Raw genomic sequence first — 13011 nt, forward strand, 5'->3', positions numbered from 1 at the left:
CTCCAGTTGTGCTCCCAGCAAAGTCTGTTCAATTAGGGAACTGTCTCAGTCTCTTTTTCTGGGAGATGGAGCTGAAAAGGACAGGGAAAGACCAACTTTATGGGGATCTTTGCCTTCATGTAAATTCTAAGGTACTATTTTGTTGTCAGCTTAATCAGCACCAAATGCCATCCATGGGAATTCCATCCAGGCAGTGCCACCATGTTTCTCCTGCACTGCCTATCCTTGCCCAACCCTGAGGCTCTGCAAGCCTGGCAGCTGCTTTTCCAGTTGAGACCCTGGTTGGATTTTTCTTCTTGGAAATGGTGGTCGTAAAAGTAGCTTCTGATTATTATCTACAGAGCTTTGCTTGTTCACACTGTGGGTGTGAAAATGCAGATCCTGATCCTGCTGCTGCTGAGCTCTGTCAGCCCTTGCTGGCCTTGGGGAGCACCGGGCACCTCCTGAATGAGGCACTGAAACCTCTCCCTGCTGAGCCACCCCGGATGGGAGGGACTGTCTGGAAGGTGACACGTGCTGGAATGTAGAACTGAAGCACATAAATATGTTCCAGCAGTGGTGTCAGAGATGCTCAGAGCTTCATTTCAGACTCAATTATCCTGATAGTGCATTAGGAATGGCCAGGGGCAGAAATGAACCCCATGTGTTGGACCTGATGGTCCTTGTGGGTCCCTTCTAGCCCAGAATATTCTGTGATTCTGTGTTCTCAGCTGCACTGGGGAGGAGCTGGGCTGGTTTGGGTCTGGTTCCTCTGGATCAGGGGGTGTCAGTGGGGTCTCCCCCATGTCCCCCTCACCCCATGGAGGGGACAGCCCTCCTGCTGCAATCCAACCTCCTGGGCCAGCAAAGGGACAGCAGTGACAGGAGCTGAGGGGAAGAGTGCTGGGGGAACAAAGATGGCATCTGCCATGAGTCATCTGGAAGGAGAAGAAAATAAATCCGGGATCCTCCAAATCCCAGCTGGAACAATAGCAGAGCCCTGGAGAGGGGGAGGCTGAGAGAACAGCGTGAATTTTCTAGCCACAACATTCCTGGTTGTTCTGTGGTGTTGACAGTGAAAGCTTTTATTCCTCTCCAAGTTGTGTAGTCCCAGGAATGCTGTTCTTGCCATATGCAGCCCACTGGTGGGTGTTTTTTTTTTTTCAAAAAGCTCCTTTTGCAGCGATGAATTATATGGACTCAGATTGCTTAACTACAACCAGAGGATTTTCCAGGTGGGAGATCTTGTTCAAGAGAAGAGAGATGGAAACGCAAGCCACCAAAGTAATGAGGCCACTTGGATGCAGGTTGGGAAAAGAAAAAAAATGACCTGGAGCAGCAAACTCAGTGCCCAGCGAGGAGCTCAGCAAGGCTGGAGTCCCTGTGGGTCAGGAAAACAACAAGGCAAAAACGTCTCAGATGCTGGGATGGGTTACTGGCTGCAGACAGACACACAAAGGGGACAGCTGTGCCACCAATTTATCTTTTATTGGAACTGTCAGAACAGGGGAGCTGCTCTAGCAGGATTTTCTCAGTGGAGAACAACGTGGTGCTCACTTGAGAAAACAACTGGCTCAGCTGATCTCGCCCGGTTGCTGTTCTCAGCTGAGCCAGGTCCGTGGGATTTATGGCCTTCATTACTTTCCTTAAGAACTCAAGAACATTTGTATCGAGTTGCACACTGTTCCTCTGAATCTGGGAGACCCATATTTCAATGGCCCTTGCACAGTGAGAGTCAAAATTCCCTCTGCCTGGAACCAGAGAGCATGGGGACTCAAAAGCGGCCAATATTCATGTTTGAATATTTTCTGAATTTTCTGAAAAGACAAATGTGCAGACCTTGATCTTCACTGAAACAATTGATACATCGTTAGATTCTTCATTGGGAAAAATCATTTCAGAAGATTTCAAGCTCCAGTTAAATGTTCCCTTACAACAGAGGCCGGAGGGATGTGAAATTTAAGGAAATTGCCGATTTTTGGTTGGTTTGTTCCTGGGCTGGGGACATTGCTCAGGGTGCCCCAGGCCAGCTGAGGGAGGAAGGGGCACATCTGGACCCACAGAGGTTTTGTAGGAGTGGAGCTGTGCTCACTTAGACTTCAGGAGTGCTGAAAGGCAAAGGAGGAGGCCCTGCAATTAGGGAGGACACAAACAACAAGTGATTAATCATTCTTTGCATGTTTGTTTGGTTTTCTGCTTGCATTTTGGTTTTTATTTTTTGGTGGGTTCTTTTGTTTGCTTTTTTTTTTTTTTTTTTTTTCTGTTGATTAGGGTTTTGTGTTTTTTAAATTGGGATGGCATTGTAGTATTTTGTCCTTCACTTGCCCTTTTCACAGGGCTTTCAGAAAATTCCTTCAGCAGTCTTCACCAGAATGAAGCTGACCTATGTAATACTATTATTATTATTACTACTATTATTATTATTACCACCTTCATTTAGAAGGAGGAGACTTTATTCTGAGATTAAATGATCTCCCTAAGACTGAAGGGGTTATTTTTACCTTTTTGGAACCTTCACCTGTCTTCAGGTTTATTGCAGCAGATCTTTCCTGTCTCCATTCAGAGATGTTGCAGAACAGATCCATAACCTTTTTAAAGATGTTTTTCCTTTTAAATGGCATTGCAGCACACAGCTGTTGGTATAGGAAAGGATTTGAGACAGGAAATTACTTTTCTCATCTTATTCACCCTGAAACATGGAGAAAATTTGAAAACAACTAAAAGATTCTAACTATGCCTTTTTGTAACTATCCTACTATTCCCTGGCACACATTTATCCTGCATAAATATTATAGACAGGCAGAAATTAAGATACTAAAAAAGCCACAACACCCTGGTTAAGGCAAGTATCTTTTGATTCTTATCTGATATAAACACAAAATTAACTTCAAGACAAAATTTTTTTTTAAAGGAACTTGAACAACTTTCTGTGGTCCCTTCATTTACTTCAGTTTCTTTTGAAGTTTCTTTACGCACCCCTGGTTCAGATAAAGTCATTCACAGCTGGAAGGTCTGGAGAAGATTGTATTTGTTCGGGGTTTTTGAATTTGGGATTTTCTGGTTTTTATGAGATGGGGATGAACTCAGCATCACAGAGCTGTGGGATGTAAGGAGGGAAGAGTTGGGTGTTGGGAACCTGAGCAGGATCTGGTGGAGGGCATGGAAGGGACACAGAACAGCCTGTGCTTTGCAGGCTGGTGGCAGCACATGGCTAAAATCCATCTGGTCACCTTGAAGAGGCCACATTTCTCCTGGATGTGCTTGGGTTGTTTCTTTCAGAAAGGAAGGGGAGGGACTGGAGCACAGTGAGGAGCCAGTGGAGCATGTTCCTGTGCTCCCACCAGCTCCTAATCCAGCCCCTAAACATCCCTCTGAGGTTTGTAGAGAAGATGAGTCCTGCAGATCTGAGCTGTGCCAGCAGAAGACTCCTGGGAGGGGTAAAATTGAAGCTGATTTTGCAGCAGAGCCCAGGGAAGGGGTTGCCACATCCCTGGAGGGTCTGCAGAGTCTGGACGTGGTGCTGAGGGACCCTGGCAGGGCTGGTTCATGGTTGGATTTGATCTTAAAGGCTTTTTCCAAGCTAAACAATTCTCTGATTCTGCTGATAAGCATTGGGTTGGCTGGTTTGGGAAGCTCAGGTTTGGATATTTCTCTTCTGGGCATCAAACCCAACTTTTACCTCTTTGAGAACAGTCAATGCTTGATACAATTTCAGTGTAGTCTGTGAAATTCCAAGTCCTCTGCCTTTTTGCATCACTTTATATAATTGTGTCACTATTTCTCTCTATTTTTTTACTGATTTACCACACGACCAAGCACACATGAGCTACGTGTGGCAACTTCAGCATTCTGCTGACACCAAAGATGATTGATGGTCAAGCTCCAAACCTCATATATTACCCACCAACCTGAATAAACAAAGACCAGCGTGGCAGCTTAATATTAAAAGCTATAAAACCTTCCTGGGGGTTCATGGATTAAATCAGCTCACCAAAATGAATTTTTAAAAAAAAAAAAAAAAAAAAAAAAAAAAAAAAAAAAAAAAGCTTTCTCAGGACCGAAGAAAAACGAACACAAGTAAATGAAATAGAGCCATCCTCATCCAGCTGACTAAAGCCCTCCTGAGGGATGAAGAATTGCAATTTCAAACGTCCCTCAAGTGTGCAAGAGGAGACACAGTATTTGTGGATCCCAGGGAGGCAGCTTGAGGCTATAAAAGAACAAAAAAGCCTTTAAGGCACAAAAAAACCCCTATCCCTGCAGACACAGCTTTCGTTGGTGAAAAATAAGTGTTAAAAAATAAAAACCTTCTGCCATTAAAATGAGTACCCATTAGGCCACTGGATGTTATTTCTCAGTTTTAAGAAGTGGTTTAGATTTTTGCCATGCACTATTTTAATCTCTTGGGTCAATAAACCTTGATAGTGACTTCAGCCAAAGCCAAAAGTACCAGCAGGTTGTTTACCATCACAGGGCAGGAAACAGCTGGGCACTTATTTTCATCTTATTGTGATGCCATTAGCAGTGAGCAGAGCTGAAAGTAGCATGTTTTGTCTGCTCAAATAAATCAGAATTGTATCCAAAAGAACAGGGTTTCCCTGCAAAAAAAAAAAGTGCATGTCTTGTTGTAAAGAGAGTAAGGGATCAGCCCCCAAGGCAAACTGCAGCTACCAGGTTTGTTTCTCATTTTCCCTGTCCCTTCTCACTGACCCTGTAAGATATCTCCATGCTTTAAAGCACAATACAATATTTCTTCCTGGCTTTCTGAGAAACAACTTTGTCAAAAGGCAATGATCCTCTGCTGCTCTGCAAAGTTAATAACAAATGTTCCCAGCATTGTGAAAGCATTTATTTAGAGGAAAAGTGCACATTAAACTGTTAAAACCAGTGAGCTGGTTGCAATAAAACTCTTGCACAATTAAAAAAATTATTATTTCCCTCACAGAGGTGTATTAAAACTTCTGTTGCATCTGCATATTGGCCAGGTGATCATCCAGGTCCTCTTACCCATTAAATAGATCATTATTAATTGAAATTCAGGAAATAAAAGTGTTTTGCTGCTCTGGCTGCCTGTTTCTGGTCTCGTCTCACCAAGAATAAATGGAACATGTTGAATCAACTGAAATATATGTTTCTGCTCTATCAAGGTCCCCACCCAAATGAGCTGTTGGCTCAGAAAATATTTATCCTGGCAGCCCACTTGTGCATAACTTTGGAAGCCTTGATAGAAATAGTAGCATGAATTTATTGGTGTAGCTCTCAAAAACATAAATTTTGATCGCTGGCTCATACACAAGCAGAGTTCAAACGAGGTTTCCTGTCTCACCTCTCTCTTTTTTTTTTTTTTTCTTTTTTTTTTTTTTTTTTTTTTTTTCCCTTCAGATTTGCATAATGGCATCACTTCCTTGTAGTTCCCAAGGAAAGCCTCTAATTGGCCATTTGCATAGAGATTTGGCGATTCCTCCTGCGCCTGTCGGGGTGACTCAGAGGGAGAATTTTCCTAACGTTTCATCAGATTGTTTTATTCCTTTTGTATTGATAATTGCACGGTGCATAATGCAGGTTCTGGCGAGAGCTCCTTTTCCCATGGGATGGATGAACTCGGCCTCGGGTTCTCACCTGTGGAAGCTCCTGGGAGCTCTGGGAGCTGGGATTTGGAGCTCGTGGCTTCTTCAGGTGTGAGGCTGAGGGTTGGATTTGTGGTTGCAGTGGTGGATTTCAGCCATTTGAGAATGAAAAGCCAGCACCAAATGGTATGGGGAAAAACAAAAACAAAAAAATTTAAAAATTACATTTTAAAGTTTCGAGATATTTTATGAGTTAATCTGATATTGAAGCCCTTTGATCCTTTATTTACATATTCAGCTGCTAATCCAGAAAAACACCAAAGTCCTTGTTTAATTCGAATTAAGCAGTTAATCCGTGTGGGAGTTAAGTACAGATGTGAGGCCCTGATTCAGCCAAGGAGGAACGTGATGGGCTGACCTGAACCACACTCCCCAAATTAGCCCAGGTCAAAACTCATCAAATCCAACCACTCTGGAGAGATAAGAGGCACATCTTCCACCCCTTCCATCTGATCTCTCTTCATGTAACTCTGCTCTGTAGCTCCTGTTTACTCAGCATCTGTTAAATAAAGTTGCAGATGAAATTTTCCCCCTATTCAGACTCCTCGTTTTGGGGTCTAAGATGCTCAAATCTATTAACTGAAAGTTCTGTAATCTCCATGAAGCTGAGGAAGGCACAAAGTGCAATAAAAAATAGTTGCAGGATGAAAAATAATAATAAAAAGTCCACAAAAGCACCTAGAAGTTGAGAAATTTTGTAAAATATATCTTGGAAAGCAGTAACTCATCTTGTCCAAGGGAGCAAAGGACAAATGTCACCCCAATGACCTGGTCCAGATCCCACCAGGAACAAACAGAAAACTTCTGACTGTCAGTTTGCAAGGTGTGTCTGTGCAAATGCTCAGTTCAGATGGATTTAAGCATGATTGTTGCTTCTTCAGACCATGTTCTTTTCTCATTTTTTTTCCTCTCCATATATATTTTTATACATTTTCTTTTGCCTTTCTTTGTCTCCTTTACCTCTTTTGTTCTTTACAGGTTTTTGCTGATCTTTCTTCTCTCTCCTTCCCTCTCCCTTTTGATAGCACAATTAATTCTGTGTTTATTTGACCTCCAATTTGGGCAAAAGAAGCAAAAAAAAAATTTACAGCATCTTAAGAGCAGCCATCTCTACATAAATTTCTCTTTGTTCTGTTACAGTTAATTACTATAAGAGAAGAATATGAAAAAATACTCAAAGGGCTGATGCCAGCATCTTCCAAAAAGGACCTTGAAGACACAATTTCATCTTTAAAATCTCAGGTAAATTCTTATTCTTCAGCATTTTGGGCTGGATAAAACCCATCTCTTCTTGACAGGAGGTTATGACCATCTGAAATTTGGCCAGAAATACTGAATAAGTGTCAAAACCAAATTATGGCAGCACTCACATGCTTCTCACTGAGTGTCAGATTTCACAAAACTTTTCTCCTCCAGTTTGAGAGCTGCCATATTGTATTTTTTGATCCCAGACTTTTCTTCCAGGAAAAGCTGTGCTTTATTCAGTGTTAGGGGTTTTTCCTCAGCCTTTCAGATACAGCTCACAGTTATCTTTCATCTTCCTTACACTGTTTCTCCTGCAGGGATCATTTAAAGGCTGCCTATAGAGGGCAAAGAAGAGGATTAGAAATAATTTTATTTTCTTTCCAGCCTATGCAATAAAGCAAATTGGATACTTTTTAAAGATATTTATCTAAATTATCATTATGATATTTTTACATTTTCCTCTATAAAGAGGCTGTGTAATGTTTTGTCTTGAATATTGCTGATCACCTGTTCTTCTAGATTAATGCAGAATCAGTATGATTTCTATGAACTGTTAAATATCCTAATAGGAATGTCATTGGAAATAGGGAACTGCTGATTAATTGGGTGCATTTCTCACTCATGGCTCTCACAGAAGTTATTTGGGGGTTTTCTATTCAGTGTATTGGGAGCTGGAAGGAAACCAAATGTCATCATTGCCTGAACTCCAATGAGGAAGGATAAGTAGCCATAACGAAGGGTGATCATAGCTGTGGAATAACGGGAATCCAAGGAAAATGCCACCAGTGTTTGCAGGACTGTGCATGACCGAGCTGGGAGGGACTGGGATCTGGGATCTGGGATCTGGGATCTGGGATCTGGGATCTGTCCTGGCTGAAGGGAAAAACTGGGACAGGGACAGTGCCAAGCTGGTGGCTCAGAGCTGCCCCGAGCTCTGGGAAGAGCAGAAACCTGGAGTACAAGGTTAGGCCCATTATCACCATGTCCTTATGCCAATTTTCAGGACCATTTTTCAAGAAATTATTGCTTTGCAACATCTCATTTATCTTTCTTACGCAACCTTCTCTATGGAGAAGATCTTCTCTATGGAGCTGATTGGTAATTTCATGTACTTGGGGTTTTTCTCCTTTTTTTTCTTGTTGCAATGCATAATTATTGAGAGTTATTCCATAGCATATTTTGCTCTGCATGGGACACCTCCCCTGGCAGAGGCCACCTTTAGTGGAAGTAGGAAATTTTCACAGTGGAAACTCAACATTTCTATGTGCAAGGAGTGACACAACTTCAACCCTTTGGTTCTAAACGTTCTGCTTCCCTCTCAAGGGTTCCCTAATGGAAGTGATGCTCTTCCTCATTTAAATAGTTGTGGGAAATAAAGAGTTAAGGGTCTACTGGGGAGATCTATTTCCAGTTGATAGTAAAAAGCTATTTTTAAAGACTCCTAAAAAGACTCTCAGCCCTGCCTTGTAGGAAGCATCACTCTGAGCTAATACAAGAATACCACACCTTTTAATGAGTTGAAAAAAATAAAAAAAGCAGAACCTGATATCCACCTGCAGAGCTCCTGTAAGCAGCAACAGCATTTCAAAAGGAGTAAAAGTAACTCCACACATGAAATCCTGTGTGCTCTCCCAGAAATCCATCGCTGCATTTCCGCATGCGCTGGTGTCGGAGACCGCTCGAGGAGCTGGGCTCTCTCTGAAGCACAGGTGTCCTGCTCTTTGAAAATTGTTGAAATTCCTGTTCAAAAACATCAGACAAGAAGGGCACTGGAATCCCTGCACCTGTCAGGATTATTTATTGTTGGAGGAGGAAGAAGAGGGTAGGCTGGGTAAAAGCACCGTGCAGGGGATAAAAATAAACAGCAGGAAAAGAAAATACTCGAGGCTTGGGTGAAGTTTTCTAAACATGTTGCTAAATATAAAGGATTGGCTGCCTGATTGTCTGCTCCTGGTGAGATGGCCAACAGGAGATGCAGTGTGTTAATTCTCATACACTTGGGGAACAGGTGAGTACCTTCATCACAAGAGGAAAAAGTGCAGGGATCAGAACACAGGAATCCCATGGGGAGCTGCCAGGAGAACGGGAGCTCCCAAGCCCTTGCACAACCCAGATGGTGCCACCAGCTGGGTGTAACGACAGGTTTGACTCTGCTCCTGAAGGAGTAGAGAGTGCACAGGCAGAGCAGAGCCAGGGAAGCCAAGAGAACAGTCTTGTATTAAATATTAATTCTTTTACGCAGCTAAAGTGTCACTGCATTTTATTTAGGCAGGAGAGACTAGAAAAATTCCTTTTATGAAATGAGCTCAAATATATTAATTGGAATTTTGTACCCTGTTTTCATGTGGGATGTGTTTTGCAGGTAAGTTTTCTGCAGAAAAGACTCCTCCGGGAAGACCCGAACGTCTGCCACGCCAAAAAAGTACGGGATTATCTTTGATCAACTTGTACCATTTCACACCTGTGGGTCCCAGTTCTTGAACTCTTATGGCTTAATTCAAACCCTCCAAGATGGGTGCAGTTTTAAAAGCTCCCTTTTTTCAGTAAACAGGCACCTGAGAAGTTTCCCCCAGTGCTTAGTCAGTCCTGCTAGAGCGAGATTAGAGAAGCTGCAGGTGCTTTGCAAGTCTGGGCTTTGCCTGCACGTTGAGGATGAGCACAGCTGCGGCTCTGCGGTGATGCCACCTCCTTTAAAGATAGAAAACAATGATGCAAGGCAGAATATTACACAGATCACATCTTCAAAGGACCGGATCTCCACGAGCCTGAATTTTTTTTTTTCCCCTTTGAGACGTTTACACCCTCCAGTATAAATTATGGCAAGTGCCGCAGCCATAAAAAGCCTGGCTGTGCCTTTAGAGTAAGTGATTCACGTGGAGAGGTGAGTACAAGGAAACTTCCTAGGAAAGCCACTCCATCTTTACTGTATATTTATAGGCATTGATGGTGTTTCATATCTCACATGAGGGTTTTTTCTGCAGCTAAGAATGCGTGCTCGTAAAAATAGTGTCAGCACTTGTGAGATATTTAAGCGACTGTGAAAAAGTTAGTAGTGTGAGAGTTGTGTGAAAATATTAATCCTAAATTCTTTGTTAACAGGAATTTAGCTAAAGCTAACTGGAAACTGAAAATGTCATAGGTCCTTGGTAGTAAGTCCAGCATAGGTAACTTTGTTAGATAAATAGAAAGCTCCAGACCCACTGCCCACTGGACCCAGCCCTGATTTCAGCCTGTTGTGTTTTTTATAATAAAGATTATGAGGTATAACTGACAAAAATCTCCTCCTTTGCAGGTAACTGATGGATCGGCGGGATCTCTGTGATTGCCAAATGGACTGCTTTGAATAGGTTTGAAGATTTAGCTCTTGTAAATTATAATGCAAAGATGAGTGGTTCTTTTGTTAGCACAAAAAAATGAACTTCATGAAAACATATTCATAGCTCATGCAGCATGGATTTTGTTGTATCTTCCTTCCATTATTTTTTTTTATCATTATTTTATTACAGATTTATTCTTTTGATACACGGTTTGGCGCCACGCTGAGCTTGCTTACCGAGCAAGTAGACTTTGCTCTACTAATATTTTTGTTACTCCTTCCCAATATCTTTTTTTTCACTTTTAATCATGAAGAAAACCCCATTTTCTATTATTATTATTATCGTTGTCCAAGATATTTTAACATATTTTGACATTGTTCCGCGTCCATGTGTTTACATAATATTAAAATATTATTATTTTCTTATCTTTTTGTTTTGACATTATTGTCCTGCTTGAGCATCTCACTCACCTCAGTAGCCAGGGGAGTTTTGTGTGTCTTTGTAAAGTGGGAACGTGTGCTGTGTTCCGAGGGATTATTTGGCACGTAAGAGCACCGTGGTGGCACTGCAGGCAGCTCTGGCTGTCGGTGGGGTTGGATAACTGGGCACAGGGAATTCCTTCCTCATGGCTGATAACACAGCCATGGGTGTTGTTGGGAAAGTCGTGAGTGATACGGCCTCGGCGCCACGTGGGCGTGTGCCGGCTCTCCACCACAATCGTGGGAAGCCTGAGCAGATTCCAGAGGGTTTTCTGGGATGAGGTTTGTGGGGCAATGGGGAGCTGAAGGATCTGGTCAGCCCTCAGAACTGGCCCTGCCTCCCAGCCATGGGCAGTGCTGGTATCTCCACGGCCATCCATTGGGACATTTGGAATGTGTGCACTTAGATCTGCTGAGCACGGGAATGGCTTTGGTTTTCCTGGGCACCATCCCACCAGTGCTGTTGGGATCAAGGCTTGAGAAGGGGCCAGAAATTCCTGCTCCAAGTCCAGCTGTGGCCCTGGCAGCACCAGTGAGACTCTGCTGGTGGGGATGGCCACCTCTCCTGCCTCACCACGATGTCACCAGCACTCCTATGCCGCATCTTGGGCGGAATTTGGCGGCTCCCGCTCCCTGGAGTGCCGTGGTGGAGGCGGCTGTGCTGCCAAATCCCAGCTCACCAGCTGGGCTCTTATCTGCTCCTGGCACTGAGATCAAGGAGGAGAGGCTTTGGCAGGCTGGCTCCATCCACCCCTCCTCTTGGCAGCACCGGCACTCTCCGTGCCAAACCTCGGCTCCGGCTCTGGCTGCTTTGGTTGTCAGCCCAGTCAGGGCCTGGGCAGGTTTTCCACCTTCCTTGAATCAACAAGTGATTCTTCTAATTACAGATAAGGCTCCTCTGATAAAGGAGGAGGGTGCTGTGGCAGGTGCCACAAAGCCTCGCCTGGGGGAACGGGAGATGTAGGAGCAGGAATTGTTGGGATGTGTTGAGCTGATTGCGGGCAGTAAAATGTTTTTACCCTGAAAGGTGCAGGGCAGTGCTGGCTGGGCTCTGCAGGAGGAACAGGCTGTGGGCACTGGGATGGGCCCACTGGGCATGGCCCCGTGTCTGAATGGCAGAGGTGGGGACAGTGACAACTCCTCTCATGCCATAGGGAAATGAGGCATCTTTGATTCTCCTTCTCCGCTTGTGTTTTTCCATTAAATCTCAGTGGGTTGAGTGTTTTGACAGCAAGAAAGGGTGCTCATCCATAAAGAAACACATGGACACTCTTCTTGCTACTTGAATTCCTGAATTTCCTTCTTTTTGGTGGAATTGGGTTGCTGATGTCACTGATGGTCATAAAGCAGTTTCAGAAAAGTAGATGTTGGTCAATCAGGGGGTTTCAGAACTCTTGTGAAATTCTCTCCAGCATCAACTACAGTTGAGGACCACGTGGAAGCTGCTTATGAACCTTGTAAGAAATTAAGTGTGAGTTTGGGTGGAGTTCTCTTGTAGTTGTTAACGTTGCTCTGATCGTTTTTCTACCAAGTAAGAATTCGAGTCCAAACTGAAGGATCAGAAAGATTTCCATAGTTATTTCTTGCTCTCTGCCTCTCTTTCCCCCACTTGGTAAAGAATTGCCAGCTGCCAGGGGTTGACCTTGTTGTCCCTAAATAAGCTCTGGCCAAACCAGCCTTAGTGTGGTTACAACCTTGTTTCTGGTTTATATTTATTTAATTCACTGATTTTGCTCCGTGAGAGAAGATTACTTCACCCTCTATTAACCCTCCCCAAAAGTCACTGTAACATTTTTCACCAGTACCAAGGGAGGTGACCCTTATCAAGGTGACACTTTATTTCAGTGCCACTCACAGTTCTTGTGTTACACGGAACAAAAATGCTCCTTTTTGGCCCAGCTGGAAGAAAAGGGATACAAGGTCCCTCCTTCTGCCTGTGTCTGCAACAGAGCTTTGATTGTGCTGGGGACAGCAGGTACTCCTGGTGCTTGCCCAAATCCCTCCTGACCGTGGTGGTTTCAAACTGAGAAATTATTTCACTGCTCAGAAAAAAAAAAATATAGTGATTAGAAGAAAATATTTCTCGAATTTTCTGGAAAACATGCACAGCTTTGATCCTGATGCTGAGGGGGTCTTGATAGAGAATCTCTATAGGAGCTGATTTTTATTTATTTATTTTTTTTAATTCTCTTAATGCTCTGCAAGTCCTCCCCAAATCATAGAATGGACTGGAGGCACCACATTGCTAAATTATACTTGGTCCTATTTGGAGGGTACAAAGGAAAAGTAAGACGTCAGATATTGTATGAAGAAGTTTCAGAACACAAGGTCATTTTAATTCAGCCTTTTTTATTCCAAGGAGCT

The 13011-nt window shown here is 43.3% G+C and overlaps 1 protein-coding gene across 4 annotated transcripts in view; it reads left to right on the forward strand.

Moving 5' to 3' along the window:
• Nucleotides 1-10555, forward strand: part of CEP112 (centrosomal protein 112) — a 154521-nt gene extending 143966 nt beyond the window's left edge. For all 4 annotated transcript variants that reach the window (XM_083874642.1, XM_083874644.1, XM_083874643.1 and 1 more), the window contains 3 exons: nt 6747-6848; nt 9214-9273; nt 10144-10555. In XM_083874642.1, the coding sequence (XP_083730768.1) occupies nt 6747-6848; nt 9214-9273; nt 10144-10173 (192 nt within the window). In that variant the 3' untranslated portion in view covers nt 10174-10555. The remainder of the gene's footprint in view (nt 1-6746; nt 6849-9213; nt 9274-10143) is intronic.
• The last annotated feature ends 2456 nt before the right edge of the window (nt 10556-13011 follow it).

The sequence above is a fragment of the Zosterops lateralis genome (genome assembly GCF_965231275.1).
Source record: "Zosterops lateralis genome assembly, chromosome: 18".
Classification (NCBI taxonomy): Eukaryota; Metazoa; Chordata; class Aves; order Passeriformes; family Zosteropidae; genus Zosterops; species Zosterops lateralis.